General features: G+C 42.0%; 2 protein-coding genes across 2 annotated transcripts; one reads left to right on the top strand and one right to left on the bottom strand.

Annotated features, from left to right (window-relative positions):
- Positions 1-885: 885 nt before the first annotated feature.
- Positions 886-10,271, bottom strand: nsun2 (NOP2/Sun RNA methyltransferase 2). The gene is made up of 19 exons (XM_076112648.1): positions 10,039-10,271; positions 9,525-9,682; positions 8,981-9,085; positions 8,791-8,896; positions 8,540-8,611; positions 8,318-8,402; positions 8,007-8,199; positions 7,277-7,351; positions 6,966-7,096; positions 6,106-6,179; positions 5,843-5,973; positions 5,153-5,249; positions 4,724-4,938; positions 4,387-4,479; positions 4,166-4,301; positions 2,651-2,731; positions 2,096-2,234; positions 1,646-1,685; positions 886-1,543 (listed from the first exon to the last, which is right to left on the bottom strand). The coding sequence occupies exons 1-19, from the start codon at positions 10,102-10,104 to the stop codon at positions 1,222-1,224; spliced, it is 2,319 nt and encodes a 772-aa protein (XP_075968763.1). The 5' UTR covers positions 10,105-10,271; the 3' UTR covers positions 886-1,221.
- A 514-nt stretch (positions 10,272-10,785) lies between these two features.
- srd5a1 (steroid-5-alpha-reductase, alpha polypeptide 1 (3-oxo-5 alpha-steroid delta 4-dehydrogenase alpha 1)) lies at positions 10,786-17,906 on the top strand. The gene is made up of 5 exons (XM_076112650.1): positions 10,786-11,208; positions 11,445-11,611; positions 13,044-13,145; positions 17,404-17,554; positions 17,688-17,906. The coding sequence occupies exons 1-5, from the start codon at positions 10,895-10,897 to the stop codon at positions 17,752-17,754; spliced, it is 801 nt and encodes a 266-aa protein (XP_075968765.1). The 5' UTR covers positions 10,786-10,894; the 3' UTR covers positions 17,755-17,906.
- Positions 17,907-20,080: the final 2,174 nt, after the last annotated feature.

Here is a 20,080-nt window from a genome sequence, read left to right as displayed (position 1 = left end):
AGGATAAAAATAACTCGGCGTGAAAGCAGCGTAAAGAGCTACTCATCGACTAAAGAAATCTTCAGTTGAGGACAAAAACAACGGATTAGTCGACTAATGGACAAAGAGGGGGCAGCCCTGTGGTTTTAATTTCCCTATCTTAGTTGTTAAAAACAAATATATAACAATAACATAAAATATCTTTTATTGTTGACTTTGTCAATAGCTTCACCTAACTGTCTTTGTTTCTGACTGTTGTGAACTTGGAAAACTCACACTTCAAACCGTGCGGTACCTTCATCCTTGAGTGGAAAAACAAAAGGCCCAGCAGAGGATATACTCAATAATCCATTCTGTTCTTTCCACTTCCATCGCTGTGTGGTTTGGATCAGCCACCAAACAGCAACCGACTGCAACGGACAGTCAGAGCTGCAGAGTTAATCCATCGGAGCCGTGTTTATACTCCTCCAGCCTCCGGACACATCGCTGCAGGCTGTTATACTATTGTAGCTTTAATGCACCAAACTGTTTAATTATTACGTATGTCACGTAAATCCTACAAGCTGAATATACAGCATATGGATATGAATACATGTAGTCATGCAGCCCATGTATTCATCCGTATCATTATTGAAAACTGAATAGTAAAATGTAGTTAATATTAATGTCACTTTGTTTATTAATGTGGTATTAGGAGTAGTTAAACTAAAACTAGCAGTGCTCCAGGGCGCAGCAGTACTCACTTTATTTCCCACTGCTTTAGAGGTTCATACTTCATATTTAATTCCTCATGAACGTTTTATTATGTCTAATGTGATTTAATCAGCCCCTTCCTAAGCATGTCTTTAATACTTCAGTAGATCAAGAATGAGCATGAAGCCAAATAATTTGAACAGGCGATGATGACACAGTTAACGCTTTTAATCAACTCCATATTTCTGCTTGATTACAGGTGTAGAAATTGAGATGGCAGTTAATTTAAACTTCTATAAACATGAGCAACGGGAAAAATAATTGATGCCAGGTTTGTTAAAATATAAAAAAATTCCCCAAAAAAAGATAAAATAAGAAGCCATTTAACTAAAACTCCTGGAGGGGATCAAATAAGTAAAAATCCCAAAAGGAGTCCATCTATGCAGTGGTGAGGCCCATCCTCCTCCTCCTCCACGTGGTCTTTGACCTGATCAACAGCTCTCAGTCAGTCCTCCTTTCTCTCTACCGCCGCCTCCACGTTCTCAGCTGCTACTTCTTTGGTTCTGATGATCCGTTTTCATCACCGTTCTCCAAGTCCAGCTCTGCCTCATTTTCCAAGTTCAGCTCTGCCTCGTTTTCCGCTGCTCCTTCCTTCTCTGCGTCCTTCTTTCCCGCCTCGTCCTCCACCTCTTCCTTCCCTTCCATCTCTCCATCCTTCCCCTTCTGCCCGAGGCCCTGTTTCTCTTTGAAGACCTCCACGCCTAACAATCGGAGGTAATGAAACCTCTCGTTGCGGGGCACGAAGGCTCGGATGGACGTCTTCCCCCTCCAGCCACACAGCTGGATGGGACACTGCGGGTCCTCTGGCTTACTGACAGAGAGTAATGGTAGGTGTCAGAAATTACCAAAAAACTAGGATATCACTTTAAAAAGAACAATGAGAAAACATGCATACACTTCAAATATTACTTACTTTGTGTTGGGATTGTACTTCAGCACAATGCTACCCATTACTGTGGAGAGAACAACAACATTCATAACTATCAAGCAACAACAGATTATTCCATTTTAATGTGCTCTTTCCTACATATCTGACAATTACCAGTGTAGCTACGGCTTTCTTTATGCTGGAGCCGCTCAGCTCCTCTTGTCAGTTTTTGGGTCAGTGCCTTGCTCAAGGGCAGCCCAGCACCCGTTATTTGAGGAGGACAGAGCATTACTCATTCACTTCATGCCGGCCAAGCCAGAAACCTTCCAGTCACAAATCCACTACCATAACCTCTAGACTGCTCCCTAAATGATTGTGTTTCTGCATCAGAAAGAAAGCCGTTGTACTAATATTATTGACAGAGCTTTAGCTTTCTTTAAGTGGTTATTTAAAACATGTTGTGTGTGTGTGTGTGTTTTGGAATTTAAATCGTACCCAATTTCTTGGCCTGAGCGTGGGCGTCTTCCTCCAGTTTGCTGAGGTAGGGGTTCTCCTGGGTCAGCAGCACTTTGATGTCCTCCACACTCACTCGGACGATCCTGGAGCGAATGTACGGCTGAAGAGTGTAGATACCCTTGTTGGGCAGAGAGGAGATGCGCTTGACACTCTGCAGACTCGCATAATAAATCCAGATTCTTTATGGTTACATGGTGCATACGAAACGAATTAACGAAGTGTATTCGTGAGTGTGAACTCTGATGAATACAGTAAAGATAGTGAGAAAAACTTACTGCACGTTTGAACTCTGATAAAAGAGCTGCTTTTACAATGAAGTATCAAATTGAATATGTATATAAGGTGTTGAAGTCCTAGAAATATAAGCGATGCATATAACCATGCATCCCTGTGTGTTGCACTTCAAATCACGTGGTTCATTTGCATACAACAAGAGGATTATGGGAACGTGCAGCTACGGGGTGAAGATTCTGAGAGAATGTCGCGTTTTCACAATAATACAGCTTCTGATTAATAAACTGTTAAGTGTTTTACCTCCTGAGCCAGTCTGAAGGGACAGCCAAACTCCTCTCCATCACTGTTGCGAGACCACACCTTCACGCCCGTGTTAATGACCTGAGAAACAAACAAAGGAGAAGCGAGCTGACATGTTGCTCTGTACAAAAACAACAGCGATGCCAAAATCCTACAGACTTTAACGGCACTAATTAATATCTCTCCTGAAAACATGACCAAGGGTGGCCATCGAAATCAAAAGGACTAATTATGTTGCGTGTGGTCCCTTAGTATTACTGTGTTTTGTAATTACGTACTGATGTTCAACAAACGGCTTTGCTCAAGGCATCTCCTGTACAAGACACGCTCTCTGCTGTCTCAGCACGAGTGGGAGGAAAATACAACAACAATAAATATCCACGTTGAATTCTTTACTAAACTAAGGGAAGTAAAGCAGAAAGAACAATAAACTTCTATAATACCTTAATATGAGAATATTAATCTGGGAGAAATAGATTAAAATCTCTTAATATTAAAGGTTGTGTAGGCAACGTTGGAGAAACCAGCAAGAGTACGCAAGACTTATTTTTTTTTTTTTTTTTAAATTGTCCAACCTAAAACCTCAGTCAAGTGTTGCAAACTCCAATGACAAGTAGCTAGCACTAGCATCACTAGCTCCAAGAGTTGCTAAATCTAGCGAGGAAGTCGTCAAGTCAACAAACAAACATGGCTATTGTTAGTACTCACAGCTGTCAAGCTAGCAGCTAGACACACACACACACCAGTAGGTTGCCCATCCAATCATTTCATACGAGCAGAATGAAATGATTGGACGGGCTAATTACAGTCCTGTGACTGATGTCAGAGAATTGGATTTATTGATTGCTGTCGGGACGTAAAGACACTTTCAAGTATAAAATAGATAGGTAGATACTATATATACACACCGTAGCTCTAAACGATCAATGTTGCGAAAAAGCCTAATTCCATAGATGTCATAACGGGGGAAGGGAAGTAAACAGAGGCCTTGTTTTTCAGTCATCACACCCAGAATGTGTAATATTGTGGAAATATGCAACTCACTGTGGTTTAGCCCCATAGAAAGTGACTATTGAGTGAGATGCATCAAACACAATGAGGAGAACAAAGAGACTGAGACACACACACACACACACACACACACACACACACACACACACACAGTGCCACCTGTGCAGGTGCTACTGGGTGGAGGACCAGAGGGATTTGGGATAGACAAAGGTCCCATCTGTTAGGCTGCTACATGTACACACACACACACACTACGAAAATAACTTAATGTACCAATGCAAAGTCAATATGCCTGTATCCTGCACACTGTGTAATGAACATAATGCAGTTTGTTTGGCTACACTCTATAGAACGATCAATACTAGATGCATCGCCTGCAGGAAATAATTGATCATTGATTTGTTGTACCTATTGTTCATCGTATTTCCATTGAAGGAAGGGCTTTGTCATCACCATCATCAGTGTGTGTGATTATCTAAACGCTGTTCCTAAACAAACACACACCTTCATGCGCTCGCTGTTATTGAGCAGCACGTTGCGGAGCTCTTTGGACACCATGTACAAGTGTCTCTTCTTGCCATCGTGGGTCCTGGTCAGAACGTTGAGCTTGGGGAAGTTGGGTGACAGATCGTAGAAAGATCTAGAGAAAACAGACGCAAAAAAACAAGTGTTTTGAGAAGCCAAAAATGTTGAATGTCCATGTCTAATACACGAGAGACACTTACTGTATGGTGGTGAAGACGGGGTCTTCTTCAGTAAGGAACACAAAGGGGTCTTCTTTATATCCAAACAGCTTCATCTTCTTGGAGGCTGGAGGCCTGAGAGGAGACAGACATTCAGTTATGACTCAAATAATTTACTCATTGAAATTAAAAATACTCTAATACTTTAATGATGACATGGCCGATGGTAAATTATGGAAATTCATTCAAATCTGCATATTCCTCAGGACCCAAAGAGTAATCTCTCATTAAAAGCAATGTCATCGTTTTATTATAACGGCTCGAGACGTCCTCAAGGTTTTCCTTTTGTTTATTAGCTCACCACACCAACATGACTCACCCACACACTCCACCCTGTTTTGCAGTGGTCTCCTGGGCAGAGGAAGCTCCTTTGGGTGCCTCCTCCTCTGCCTCCTTGTCTACTTTTCCCTCCGGTCCTCCCCCCTCCCCCTCCCCCGCAGCACTCTCTGGGAGGCGGGGAGCGTCTGCGGGGGTCGAGGCCGCCAGGGAGCCTTCAGTCTGGGCCGCCGAGCCGGACGAGACGTCCTTCCTCAGCTGGAGACGGCGAGGAGGGAGGCGAGCAGACAAAGGGAGAAGAGAGAAGAAGTCCCAGCTGTGGTTAGTAACAGGTGAATGATGCATTGTGGGAGGGGGGGGATAGGGGGAGAGGGGGGCATAATACATTGAATCCTGCTCCATTTCCCTCTCCCTAAAGTGTAAGAGAGACAATCCAATCATCCATTAAGTGTGTGCGTTTGTGAGGATGTACCTTGGGATATCTTTTGTTCCAAGGCATGGGGGCTTTCTTCACCAGCACAGCCACAAAGAAACCTCCTGTGTTCTGGTGATGTGGCAGAATCCTCATACTGACAGTGTAAACACACACACACACACACACACACACACACACATAAATCACGGCTTTCAGTTTTATGGTGCCACCTACTGTGAAGATAAACATGGATATTTTTTTTCCCTCCAGCGTTAAATAAAAAAAGATGCCGAGCCAACGCATGACAATGCTTCCCTCTGCTGGCCGGCATCGAGCCCGCCTGAGCATTAAGAGTAAAAGCTGCAGAGTACAGATGACATCACCCACCGTTAAGTGAGAGTGCAGGTGTGCACATGCAGACAAAATTATGAGACAAATTAGCGAAGGGTTTGGGGAGGGAAAGAGTTTGTGTAGCTAGAAAATATCTCTCCCATTTCTATAAACTGACAAAAAAAAAAACACCTACGGAACATTCTTATTAGACGAATAAATTATTTATAAATCGCCCCTTTGTTACCGAACTCACCAAAAGCACACACAGATTATTTGGATAAAGGCTCCCCACGCCCCCCATTCGTTTTGGCTGTAGAGCCTTCAGCCCAAGCTGTTAGAACCGAGCCAAACGTTTGCGTCTTAGAGTTGCATCCTTCACATGAAATAACAGCACAGTACGAGCGGTGTACATACCATCTCTCCAGATGCATGTCGGCCAGTTTCTCTGGGTCTGTCGGCGGGAACATGGTGGGGCGGATCTGTGTGCGACGATTGCTCGGAACCTCGGACCAGTCCGAGAACCACTGGCCCTCTTTGGTCATCAGCTGCAGAGACGGCAACCGTTAAAGCGTGCAATGAAAGCAATCCACAGTCAGAACACCGGCATACAAAACACCGTTTTCCTTCATGGTTTGCTGTTTGTTGCGATGCCCGTCAAAGACTAAACGTTGCAGTACCTTCCAGGCAGCGACCCCAGGCATCCACTTCAGCCCCGGCAGATCAGCTGAGCCGTCGACCAGCTCCAACGCTCCTGGCAATGGGGACAGGAAAGACATTACAGGTTAAATAACCGCTCATAGAAAATATACGGTTACATTAAGCAGCTCAAAAGTGAATTAAACTGTGGAGTTGGCTCTACAGCTTTTGACCGAATGTGCTCCAACTCTGCTGCTGCGACCAGTTTTACAATAGAACACACAGCAGAGTATTCAATGAAAACTCAATGAGGTCCAGTTACTAAAATCTCCTCCCAGCAAAGCTCAGAACCTCAAAATGTCTTAATAGCAGCAACCTACATTTCACCTAATATTTATTGTCAAAGTGGGATATTTGTAACATACAGACTTGTACTTCGTTCTAAATTCAAGTAAAAGAAATAATCTTCTGAATAGAAAAAGTGTAAACAGAGTTTTTTGAGCGGCACCCTTTTATCTTTGTTTTTTAATTTCTTCTTGCCTCCTTCCTCTCCCAGTGATAGAAAACAGCTCTGCCAGTAGTTTCAATCTCATTGAAATATTAACCAGCATCGTTTGAAAAAAATTGGACAATTTTGGAAACAATTAATGTTCTGCTTTCAGGATCTCAGACGATTTAGTGCTTTTCCTTGAGATAATAAGCTGAATATTGTTGGGTTTTATACAAAAAGAGAAAATTCCGATGAGCATTTGTCACATCTTTTTAATCTGATATCTGTGGTGGATGTCTTAGATGTAAATGTAAAAAAAGAAAAAAGAAAATGTGATTTCATTTGAATAAAAAGTCCAACAGATATTGCTTAAATTGTACGACCCTGGTAGTGTTTGTGTGTGCTTCTTACCTTCGCTCTTCTCCAGCAGTGCAGCGATGACAGCTTCGTCCTCTATAGGGTTGAGTGAACAGGTGGAGTAGACCATCCTCCCTCCCACAGCCAGCTGTTCAACACCGCGCACAGCGATTCGCAGCTGGAGCCTGGTGAACACACACACACACATCTGTAGTACTGCTAACTTTTTTTAATTAGCAGCACAAGAACACACTCCGTTCCCTTGTCCTTTAGTCAATTTGGTCTACCACACAAGTGCGTGAATTCCCATGTTGTTACGTAGGCACAAGCACAAACACAAACCCCCCCCCCCCCCCCCCACTCACCCGTGGAGGTGCAGGCTGTTGCTGGTCGTCCATTTCTTCCACACGTCTATGTTCTTCCTCAAGGTGCCGTCCCCGCTAAAGAACACAGAGCAGACAGCAGCAGCAGTCAGACACATCCTCAGTCTGGCCCGAGGCACTGGAACCACCCAGAGATGCCCCCCCCCCCCCCCCCCCACCACCACCACCACTTTCTCACAGGGCAAACAAATGTCTGCCAAGCACAATCTGTCTAAACGCCGGGCTTTAGCTGACTGTTCACATCCCCGCTGTCGCTCCCCATCTTCATCAGCGCTTCTCCTCCCCTCCCTCGCCCTCTGTCGCGTTTGGCAGGAGCTCCTGGCTTCAGCACCACAGCTGGCTAAACTCAGACAGCATTTGCAAACAAACGCAGTTCTGTTTTGGCCATGAAATGCTGCTGGGCTTCAAGAGGATGGAGGATGTGTTTTACCACTAACCCCGTACCGGATCATGAAGAACAGAAACATATTAACAGCCCTTTGTAAGAACTTGTAAATACGCGGCATTTGACCCGACAGGGCGGAGGCCCCGTCTCCATCTGTCACACAAAATCTCCCGCCAATCCCCCACACATACAGCAGAGCTCATCAACCATGTTTCCATCATCATCCACTTCCTCCACAGACTTCCAAACTCTAACTCTCCTGCAGCCCTCCAACACGTATCAGTGACGCAGACACAACACAGACGCATTAGGCAGCCCTCTGCTGACCTGCAGGGAACGTCACACAGGATGCGGTCGTAGAAGAGGGTGTCCTTCTTGCCGTCCAAGTCGATCCTGAGCGTGGGGATGCAGGAGGCGTCGTGGTTCACCACCATGATGCAGGGGCTGTTGAGACGCTTGGCTTGGTGCACAAGTAGGTAGCAGCGCTTGTTGTCCACGTCGTTGGCAATGACAAAGCCCTCTGGAGGTAGAGGAGCAGATAAATGTCAACTACTGTTAAGTGGCAGGGACTGCTGATTATCTCCCTTTTATTTCCTATCACATACAAAGAAATCAGTTATTGAAGCAGCTTTCCTTACCTGGAAACGGCACGTCCATGTCAGAATGGAGCATCTCGATCAGCTGGGCTGTCTTCGACCCTGGAGCTGCACACATGTCCAGGATCTGCACAGGAACAAATGCATGTCAACACTTCAAATCAGCTGTTTTCGAGCCAAAAGGAAAGTGTTCAACAAAGGGGCACGAGGGAGAAAAAAACCTTATATACTATATTTAATCCTCAAAGAAGTCTGTGCTGTTACCTTGTGGTGTGACTCAATCTTCAGGAGGAGAGGAGGGATCATACTGACAGCTTCCTGTCGGCTGATGTTACCCTGAAAGGACAACAACAAAAACGATGCTGAAATTCAGTTTCCTTGTTTTTTCCCCCCCAACTCCCTATCCAAGGTGAATTTTGTGAATACAGACAATATGAACACCTGCAATACTCCCGTTTTAACTTCTTCAACATGGAACTTAAATAGAACTTTCCGTTTGGTTTGTGTTGACTCACCGACTCGGTCTCGCTGACCAGAAACTGGTGGAACTTCTCCAGCAGGGGAGACTTCCTAATGATCTTCCTGCTCATGTTGGTGTGCCAGGCCTGCTCATCGGGATACCTGGAGAGGATACACCACAATGTGTACTGAGCTTCTGCTTTGAATCTGGGTGTTATTAGCCTTGAGTAAACCAAGAGGTCCTACCAGCTCAGAGGCTGTGGAGCCTCAATCTTCTGACCATCGATCTCCACCTCTTGAATATCCTTAAAGTATTTGTCCTTCAGACAGTGGAGGATTTCTTTGGCATGGCTGGAATAAGACAGAAAGGAGGACAACAACTTGCATTAGGGAGCAGTAATCCAAGTCACAATTAGTTCAAAGCCCTGACAAACATTGGAGCGTGGATCCAGGTGATGTACACGTGCAAAACTGTGAGTTTACTTCTACATAGCAACTGTCAGTCATGCCTTACTCTTTCACATCTATCATCATACACAATCTTAATCAATTATAGTTAAATAACACGGTCTAACTGTCTCCTGCAGCTTAACACCAGTAGTGAACTTATAATAAGGACTTTATCTATGTTTATCCTAAAAATATGGGAATTCAAAAGGTGAAAAATGTAAAAGACTACAATGTTTTCTTAACTTTCCAGCAAGAAAATGTATGTTAATCGTGCAGCATCTTGCATGGCTTTGAGCGGGACTCATTGTCTGAATCCAGGTAACAAATCTGTCCGGCTCACCTCTTGTATCCAGTGATGCGGATGGTTGCTGGCAGCGGTTCCCTCATTGCATCCATGAACTGCTCAAACTCCCCAGCAGGCACCAGGCCGAGCTCTTGGTAGTAGTGCTCAAACAGCTTATTCTCCTTGACAATGTCAGCATAGCCTTTCCCCCAGCCCTGAACACACAGGCGCATAGTCATTAGCATGTATGGGACACATCTACTGAATAGTGAGTGTAGACATAACTGGAAAAAACACCTACTAATGTAGATATAAATGCATGTTTTGCATGAGAGAAAAGTTACATTAAATGTCATTAAGAGTAGAGCTCTGTGAAGTTGCAGCTGGTTAGCATAGCACAGCATAACTACGCACGCTTAAGTTTAAGATAACCTGTGAGATACACGGCCGTGTTCGTCGCGGCTCCTTTTGCATTCAGTAAATGAAAAAGGTAACATAATAGGAGGCCTGTTGAGCACTTTACACACACAACATTAGCAAAAGGTTGCAGCTGCAGAAGTGTGAATCTTACTGCGTTGTCTCTGTCGTCCCCTTTAGTATTCTGGTTTTTCTGCCGCTGCCTGCTTCTTTTCCCCATGTTGTTGTTGTTGTTGTTGGAAAAGCAGAGGACTCTGGAGAAAAGTCTGCGGAGCGTCGTGGTGGTCTGGACGCCGAGAATTGTAGCCTAAAACTCGGACGAAAATGCGAGTCCGGTGAACGTGCGACGATGAACTGCGACGCTTGTTGTATCCTCGAAACGTGTTACCTCTGACGCACGTGAATCAGGACCCCTGTCGAGGTGGCCATCAAATATGCCTGAAATAAAATAATCAATTGTGATAAAGTATCACACCTAAATAAGACTATTTTAATTCCTTTAGTGCAACATACTAGTATCACACTGTTAACAAAACGCACTTAAAAATACTCACTCATTTTGTTTATTTATTTTTTAAATAAATATATCAGGTTACAATTGCGTTTATTCCAGCTTGGATGTCAAATAAAGTACAAAGCATATATTTTATTTCAATTTAAAATGTTATATTAGTGCGCCACCCGGTCATTGTTTACAGCAGGGGATATATTCAAATTCAATTATGAATATTTATTGATGACATCAGACACCACACCACGTTGAATAACTCCGATGGAGAAGCGATCATTTTGATTGGCTGATGAGACCCAATGACGTTATATATTCCCTGTATGTTAAGACGCTGTGATTGGTGCTGCATCGGGAACGCGTGAGTCACTCGCGTGTGTCCACCTATAGCGCTCCAGTGTTTACCTCAGTGGTAGCGAGCAATACGGCATGTTATCAAATAGTTGCATGTAACATTTCCGTTGTTTGTATTATTAGTTTTGTAACATTAGCGCTTCCGCCCATGATGGACGCGCTCCTCTCCTGGCTCTTCTCCTCGGAGGAAGAGGAGCTGTACGTGTTGGACTGCTTGGCTTACTTGATGGTTTTCATGGCAGCCAGCAGTTTTGTTACACTGCTTTTCGAAAACGTCCCGTACGGGCGGTATGCTACCAGCAAATATGGATTCCCAGTTAACGCCCGGTTGGCTTGGTTCATCCAGGAGCTGCCTGCGATCCTGGTGCCTGTGTGTCTGGTAGTTTGGACATCCTCTGCGAAAACCTCCCTGCTGCCCAACCAGCTGCTCATCGCCATGTACTTCTGCCACTATGTCCAGAGGTAAGTCATTACAATCGATTAAATAATGATGTTACACCTGGAGGTGTATTAAAGTGTTTCACCAGCACTAAGTGACTGCCAAAGCACGTGGAAGACACTTTAATAATATAATAAATATCTGAATGATTAGATGCAGTTAGTTAATTTTAATATTATTATATTTCATTGTATATATTGTGCATTTTCATTTTTATATTTTCATTTTTATATATATATATATATTTTTTTTGCTGCAGGTCCCTTATTTATCCATTTTTAATCCGAGGAGGTAAACCAACACCATTCGCCTCATTTGCCCTGGCCATAGTTTTCTGCATGTACAATGGCTACATGCAGATCAGGTACCTGAGCCATTACGCTGAGTACCCGGCACACTGGGTTACACATCCATGCTTCATTGCAGGTTGGTGTTCTGTGTCTGCGACCTCTCTTTCTGCAAGGGAAATGGGAATTGTTGTGTTTTGCATGAGATGTTTAAAATGGATCTGGTTTGTATGGAAGCTCATTTACGCCACTGTGATGGATTTAAAAAAAGTAAGTCATTATAATGAGAAACTATCTTAAAATAATGAGTTAGTATCTCAAAGTAATGGCCAAGTGTTTCAAGTGTCTCAAAATAATGACCTAGTATCTTAAAATAATGATTTAATATCCTAAAATAATGACTTAGTATTTCAAAATAATGAGTTAGATTCTCAAAATATTGAGAACTGTCATCATTTTTTGTGGCCATGGGCTTCCACTTGCTTTTGTTGTTTTGGTGAATATGGAAGGCCATTTACGCATTTATGTGATGAACTGTTCTCTTTTAGAAACTAAGTCATGTTTTTGAGATACAAAGTCAAAATATTGAAGCAGTATCACATCAATGTGTGTTACATTATTAGCATAGGAGAAATAAAAGCAAAACTCATATTTTATATTGACAATTACAATAATATACAAGGATAAGAGAGGGTGCAGTGGTGTGTACACGATAAGAAGAATGCTCCAGTTAAACATTTTCATTTGTAACGAAAATAATCAAGTAGAAGTAAAAAAAAAAAAAAATAATACTTAGTTGATAGACTACTGAAAGTACAAGTTGCTGTGTGTTTTAATCTAGTGTGTGCAGATTAGTGTTAAATGGTATAAAAATAGCACTGGCTGAAACGTTCTTTATTGATTTATGGAGGAACAGAGTACGATGCACAGTCAGGATAACAACCTCTTGCCATCTCTTCCAGTTCATCCCTACTACCCCTCTGTCCTCTTCTCTTCCCTTTTTCTATTTTAAATTAAATGAGATGGCACGACTTTGCTTAAACACATAGCCGTCATTCAAACTCTTTTGCCCATCTTGCCATTTTCCTCTTTTGGTTTTGCTCCGCTGCAGGTGCCTCCCACGCTTTCAAAACCTCAAAGTGCTCAGCAGTTTTTCTTGGCTCCCCTTGCTGTTCAAGCTAACGCAGGAACCAGTCAATTTAGAATATATCTATATTTTATTTTATTCATGCAGTGTGCCATGTAATGAGTTTATTGTAAGCATTGTAGGCCAACGCAGTAACAATACTAATGAATACTTTGTGTACATGCTGTAACTATTATAGAAATGTTAAAGAAACATGCTCATTTGCTTTATTTTTTTAGAGTTGGATAAGAACACTGAACTCACACCGGGCTCGTGTCTGTGCATGTAGTGCTGAGGCGATTAGCTTAGCTTAGCATAAAGATTTGAACCAGGAGGTATCGATCTGCTCGTCTCACTCTTGGAAAGAAGGCAAATAAGTAGTGTGTGAGAAGTATTTCTCTACAAAATGTCGTACTAAAGCAGCTTCTGGTTGGTTGGTCTTCAGGGTCTGTACTGTGGTTGTTCGGCTGGCTGGTGAATGTGCACTCTGACCACATCCTGAGGAACCTGAGAAAGCCCGGAGAGACCGGTTACAAGATCCCCACAGGTAAGGGCTTTAGTTCTGAAAACACTGGACCCAATCATTACTCTCACCACAGCGAACACGTCTGTTCCTCCTGTCACAGCGCATCTAACTTTCAAAGAGGAAAACCTGATGAGAAGTGTACAATAATAAACATTTATTCAAGTGCTGCATTTATATATCATTTGCACTTTTATGCCTCGACAATATTGTACTTTTACAAGTTATATTATTGCCATTGTACAACAAAATGCAGATTGCAGTTCCATTTTGCTACACAAGAAAACACAAAAAACATGTGAAACTTTATCATGTGTGGAGGGTGAATTCTCACAGCCTGAGGAAAGAAGCTGATTTTCTTATATCTATGATGGCTGCAGTTAGTAGTTACTGGAGCAAAATGTGACAATAATATAAAAATACTCATATTTAACAAACTGGACCATTCTTCAGAGTGAGTATTATTCAGTTTGAATGCAGGACGCTGTTAAAGTAATGCTTCACTTGCAAAATGACCGTTTGTACATCAATTACTCACTCCGTGTTACCTTGAATTCTCGAAGAAAACGTTTTCTCGCACGCCTCTACAGTGAACGACGAACCAAAAAGCAGAGAAAAACGCATGCACTCCGCTATAACTTTACTATTTTAAATAGGGCTGGGCCAATATCTTCTGTAGCGATACATAGGTCATTTCATATCTCGATAATAATAGTAAGATTATCGTTAAAAATGGTGATAAATATCACAATCTTTCACGTCAACAACCCATACGTCACGATACAGCATGTTATCTGGTCATCAAATAAATACATAGATAGTCTATATGAAAAAACAGATGGTTTTGTATACTCTTGTGTAAATTCTATACTTTTTAAAGTAATAGACTATTTTCTTATTTGATTAAGAACTTAAGTGCAAAAATAATCAGATTTTCTGAGAAATAAAGTTAGTGTGCTTGTTATTATGAATTTAGACAACGTAATTGTGTATGTTGTTTTATGATCCCATTGAAAACGATAAATGATCATATTGCATTATCTCCCTGCTGTTATTTAATAGATGAGGAACGCTCATGTGTAAGCATGAGACTGTTTAGGTGCAAGTTTTTAAATATGAACGTTTTAGTAAAGATGCATGTGTTTAACTGGATAAATGAGACTTTGATTAAGCTACACAAGATGTGTGAGAGTTTGTAAACAGATGTTTTGATATATTAGTTACTGTTTTAAAGCATCCCTCATTTACTGAAATTCATCAAGACGTTTTTCGATTCTTCGTTCACCGTGGAGGCAGCCGAGATAAACAAAGTTTTCTTCAAGAATACAAGGTGACATGGGGTGGTGAGTAGTTACTATACAAATGGTCATTTTGTGGGTGAAACATTCCTTTTTAAAGCCACATTCTACACTGAGATGCTTCCACTTTCCCCACCACCGTCGTAGGGTGACAAGAAAGCCGTAATCACGTCATGGCACAGAACTCTGCGCTAGATGCTAATTTTCCAGTGCGGTCGCGTGATTATACAGAATCCCACTGTAAGCAGAATCACAGGTTGTCAATAGTTATCTTTTTCTCCCTGCCTTGCCCTCTGCGAACCCTCACATTAGTGTTTAAAAGGGATCTTGCTGCCTTGACTCGCAGTACTTGTCTTGTGTGTGTGTGTGTGTGTGTGTGTGTGTGTGTAGTTTTGCTTGACTTGACACAGAACCGCACAGTGTTTATAGTAATCATGTTAGACAGGAAGCCAGCCCCACACGGGAACATGGACATTATATATGTCTGTCGACGGACTCTAGATGCACGCTAAATAAAGCACCCGGTCTATTGCTTATTTGCTCAATACAACGCTCGTGTTTGTACAGTAAATATGAAGCTGCAGCCGGTTAGCTTAGCTTAGCTTAGCATAAACACTGGAATCAGAACAAAGTGTGCCAACCAGCACAGCTAAACTGCGCTAATGTATGTGTTTATATATCTTGTTTGTTCAATCCATACAGAAACAAAGTGTAGAAACTAAAGGTTCACAGAGCCAGGCTAGCTGTCTTTGTGTAAAGCTAAGCTAACGGGCTGCTGGCTCCAGCTTCATGTTGAACACACTGATATGAGAGCGGTATCAATCTTCTCATCTCAGCAAGAAAACAAGCGAGCTTATTTTACCCAAAATATGGAGCTGTTCCTTTTAGGGCGAGGGATATCACTCTGCTTGTATCAAATGAACATTTCTGAAAATTCTTCAAACAATTCACAGGGAAAACAGCGGAGAGAATGTTTTGATGGTGGATATTTCTGTCGAGTGTTTGACCTTTTTACTGTGTGAAAATAGATGCATGTTCTATGAGAAGTGACAAGTAAAGAGGGGGGGGGGGGGGGGGGGTTAGCAAGATTCCCATCTCCAAACTGCTTCTGACAAATAATCTTGAGGGTTGAATATAGTGGAAAAGCGAAAAGTGCTGCTTTTTTGGATCACATAATTAGATTTTCCCTTTCCTAACTGAATCAGTAATCACAACAGGTTCACAGAGAGAGGGGCTCCACCCTGACTAAGAACATAGTCACAACAATAGCACCTTGAGCCTGAACTTGCGGTGAACTTGTTGAAAACAATCCGTCCTGGACCCTCAAGGAAAATAAAGCGGAGAAGGGGCGAGGCGGGAGGAAGCTGTGAGCCGCGCTGCTCCCAGTGAACTTCCAGGCACGTCTGGAATCCCCTCAGCCAAGAATGCCATTTTCACATGGAGGGTAGCAACGCGACAAATGGCCTGCAGTCAAAGAGGCAGTGCTCAGCTGAATGCAGAACTGAAACATGAGGTCTGGGACGAATGTTTAGAGAGTGCACATGATTGCTCGCTCAGTGTCAGACTTAGGTCTTATATACAGTTTCTCTATTATTCCAGGGAAGAGTTGCACAGCTTTTCTGCTGATGTTTGTAATCAGTTTTAAGTCTTTTAATCCGTAATTCAACACGTTCTTTCTGGTCATGCAGTAAACTCGACACATATTGGAAAAGCATCTTTCATTGTTACTCCTGATCCGCTCACAGCAACAAGCTCATCTCTTGCCAATGAGTATGAGAAATGAACTGTTATGTTTGGAATGGTGATTTTCAAAAAAACTTAATTTTGCGAGTGTGAAAAATGGACTCGCGTATGATTTATGATTGAGAGAAATGGCATTCACATTGCATCTTGGGAGACTGAGGTTTCATAAGATACGATAGAGGAGGTGTGTTTGATAAGATCTGTGCACTTTGCACTTTATTCCGGTTTTTTAACACTTTTGTTCTGTTAAAAAATAACTTCCTTGTTTTTTTTACGGCTATGGTTGTTGTTATTACCCAGGATGTGCTGTGTCCGTTTCTGTTTTTTTTCTTTCTTGTTTTTTTCCGCTATGCTCTCGAAAATGATTAACACATATTTAGAAGACTGGAGCTGTGGAGCTTGTTGTGTGGATGCCATTTGAGTTTATATTATCGTGCAGACTTTAAACTACATTGAGAGAATGTTGAAATGTCAGAACTCATTCAGTACTGAATTGTAGGGACGCACAATATGGATTTATTTAATTTTTTTCAGCCGATACTGATAGCCGATCATTACCTGCTTCTTAGGCCGATACCTACATTTTGGGTGTTTTAGAAAGAAGTTCATAACCTGTGGATTATTATGCAAACCTGCGGGTAAGAAGGCTATGTAGCGAGCAAAGATGGATGATTTAATATTCCATAGCTTCAATGAAAGTAATTTAGCTTTCTATTATTTAGTTTGATAAATTATCGGCTATATTTTCATTATCGTAATAATACATAATAAAATACATTTCCCAATATCGGGCCCAGTATATATCGGGCATCCCTAATTGTTCAAAATCAAATCGAACTTCATCCCATTTTATGTTTTAATGCCTTCGTGCCAGCAGCAGCAGCAGCAGCCTTCGCCGATGGCTTAATGTTTTCAGGTTGTCCGTTCGTCTCTGCGTCCGTCCGTACCATTCTAGTGAACGGGATAACCCTGAAAAGTCTGGAGGGAATTTCTTCAAATTTGGCCCAAACATCCTCTTGTACTCAAAGACGAACTGATTCTAATTTGGTGGTCAAAGGTCACTGTGTTTTTGGCTACAACTCAAGAATTCTTATGCTAAATAAGACAATTTCCCAAAAAATGTTTCATAAGATGGAATGTAATTCTGGTTTCCAGAGGGAAATATTTGGGTTGTTTTTGCCTCAGTGGACGTATGAAAGGATAAGCATACCTGTCCTGATCCCTGTGTCTTCCACCCACAGGCGGAATGTTTGAATATGTGTCCGGAGCCAACTTCTTAGGAGAGATAACAGAGTGGGCAGGCTTCGCTCTGGCTGGCCACTCCGTTCACAGTTCAGCTTTTGCCATATTTACCACAGTGGTCCTCGCCAGCAGAGCTGTGGCCCATCACAAGTAAGAATCATAACACACACACACACACACGCACACACACACAGTAAGCAGGTTTTTATGGTGTGGTTCACACTTTGAAGCAAATACTTGTATTAACGACAGAAACTTTTTCCCTCTTTCTCTCTTTCTCCAGATGGTACCTCGCTAAGTTCGAAGACTACCCTAAACATAGGAAGGCACTGATTCCCTTTCTGTTCTAAAAAGCCCATGGGCACAGGAAGCCTGAAAAGGTACTGGTTCTTACAATGGCATCAAAGAACATTGCCACAATGTTTTTTAATATAATATATCTTGAAGATACAGTTTGTCCTTTTTATTGCTGCAAAGAAAATTAAACACAAGCTGTATGCTTTGCGAGTGATCTTATCTGAGCCGCACACAAATACATATACATTTATTTTTTACCTTTGCTCACGACTGTAATGTCCATAAAGCCAAATTACCTCAACAACCATGAACTGAATGCACTGGAAGTGCTGTGTTTGCTGGTGAGGCAACATTTAGCGCTCCTCCGGAGGAAGTGAGATAGCGAATGAAGCATACCCCAACTGTAGTACAGTGGATTTATAACACTCTGCACCGTCAATAAACACTTTTAAGACTCTTCGCTGATATGCATATTCTCCCAGATGGAACATAAACCTGGAAATGCAAAGCAGACACTTAAAGTTTTCCTTCTCTCTCAAGAGTCGTCTGTTGCAAATGCAACTTTTTTAGATCCATTAGATGAAAGACAAAGGACCTCGAATTCCCAACACATTTTTCTCTGGGTGCTATCAGAAAGACTTTTCTAATCACCTCCTCTCAAAGTCCAGAGATAAGGTCAAGCGTGGGCCTCAATGACTCACTCATGCCTGTAATGAGAAGGAGAAGAGAGCGTCGCCCAAACACATCACTCCCGTGAAGGGCTTCTGAGAAGAAGAACTGCTGAGTGTGAAAGCAGGAGCATGTTGAGCATAAACCACTCTGATTGGATGAGTTTGTGTGTGACTGAATGAAGAGAGGAAGCCTGGGACAAAAGATGAGAGATTGAAACATTGCAATCGATCGTAACATCTCTTCTATTCTATTATTGCGTCATAATCACTAATTACCATGAGCCATATAATCTGATCAGTGTGGGTTAGGACTTTTCTGGAAGCAGTGTCTTTTTTTTAACGATACTAATAATGCGATCTGCCTTGTTCTCAGTGTTCCTTTAAATAAATTTAGATAGGAAACAAGTGCAATTATCGTATTGCTTTGGGAAATCCATATGCAAGTGAAAATTACATAATTGCATTGAAGCACATTTTACGTTCCACAGTGTAAGGATCCCAAAAAGCGACTCCCATAACTCTTGATCAGTTCTCCCTTTCCCCAGTGGAGGACATTCTCCGACACCATGTTACAGCCAAGGCCACGTGATTATGGATTGTATTAATGTGTTGCTTTTGAAAAGATGCTGTCATCGTTTTTACTCGTCAATAAATAATAGGACGTCCGAGTGTGATGAGAAACGAAGGCTGTGTGCCGCTGAAGGCCACGCGGAGTGGCATCCTTCATGTCCGAGGTCTCCACCGTCTCTCTCTTACTCTTCCAGGCTGTTTCCTCTCTGTATCCTCTTTGTCCACGCTTCTTGTAATTGTATCACTATATTACACAGCCAGCATTTACTGAGCCTGCCTTCAGGCAAGCGCCAATGGATTTTCTTTTCATATGCAAAGCATGTGAGTGAACCGGCTTGTAATCATCGACTGTATAGAAGACGTGGACGTAGTCACCTTGACGTCACACTTTGGCTTGTGGTCTGCCGTTTTGAAGCCTCGAGTTTGCTATTTTGCTGTAGCCATCTTGCCTTTTGCAACCAGAAGTGAAGGGGGTGGAGCTAAGTACAACGGAAATCTGAATTAAAACCGAATTAATATAATACATTTATTTAATTTTTTGTTTTTCTGGAGTTTTTGGACGAAAAAAAATTGAAGAACAAAGTACGTACTTTTATTTAATAATGCAAAAAATGTATTAATCGATTAAAAAAATAAGTCGTTGCAGAGTTTGGTGAAATTACAATGTTAAGTTATTTTTACCCTTTTTTGGGACTGTTTGTGTGTGTTTTCACAGAAAACATGCTCCGGTTAATACATGTTTTGCTGGTTTAAAATGTGTGAAAAGCATGATATCCAAAAAGCAAAATATGTACAAAATACAATAAAATGGAAAATAAGCAATGCATTAAAACAAACGTTGAACCTCAGTTATTGCCTGCAGGTGGTGCAAGTGTTAAAATTAATGAAGCTATGTTTTTCCTTGCCGGTATATGTCACACATCAGCATGGCTTCAGGTCTAAACAGCCAGCTGTTACTTTTCTTACATTTTCTGGTCGCAGGTTGGCTGGAACTGCAGGTCCAGATTTGTAGTTCTGAACCTCCAGGAGCTGGGTCCATTGTTTGTTGCTGTATAAACCCCCCAGTGTGTCTGATGCACCACAGGCAATATGTTCATGTGTAGAAATGTGAAATAGCTGTTGATAGAACAGTGAAAAT

Source organism: Anarhichas minor, unplaced genomic scaffold (assembly GCF_050575085.1).
Source record: "Anarhichas minor isolate MPS153535 unplaced genomic scaffold, ASM5057508v1 ptg000051l, whole genome shotgun sequence".
Lineage (NCBI taxonomy): Eukaryota > Metazoa > Chordata > Actinopteri > Perciformes > Anarhichadidae > Anarhichas > Anarhichas minor.
The sequence above is the reverse complement of the archived record's forward strand: the minus strand, read 5'-3'. Positions and strand labels throughout refer to the sequence as shown.

Coding starts and splice junctions, on each gene's coding strand:
- nsun2 (XM_076112648.1), bottom strand. CDS start 10,104: ATGGGGAAAAGAAGCAGGCAGCGGCAGAAAAACCAGAATACTAAAGGG. Junction 4,480..4,723: donor AAACAGGGTGGAGTGTGTGG/GTGAGTCATGTT, acceptor GTCTCCTCTCAG/GCCTCCAGCCTCCAAGAAGA. Junction 4,302..4,386: donor CCCGTCTTCACCACCATACA/GTAAGTGTCTCT, acceptor TGTTTTCTCTAG/ATCTTTCTACGATCTGTCAC.
- srd5a1 (XM_076112650.1), top strand. CDS start 10,895: ATGATGGACGCGCTCCTCTCCTGGCTCTTCTCCTCGGAGGAAGAGGAG. Junction 11,209..11,444: donor TTCTGCCACTATGTCCAGAG/GTAAGTCATTAC, acceptor TTTTTGCTGCAG/GTCCCTTATTTATCCATTTT. Junction 11,612..13,043: donor ACATCCATGCTTCATTGCAG/GTTGGTGTTCTG, acceptor GTTGGTCTTCAG/GGTCTGTACTGTGGTTGTTC.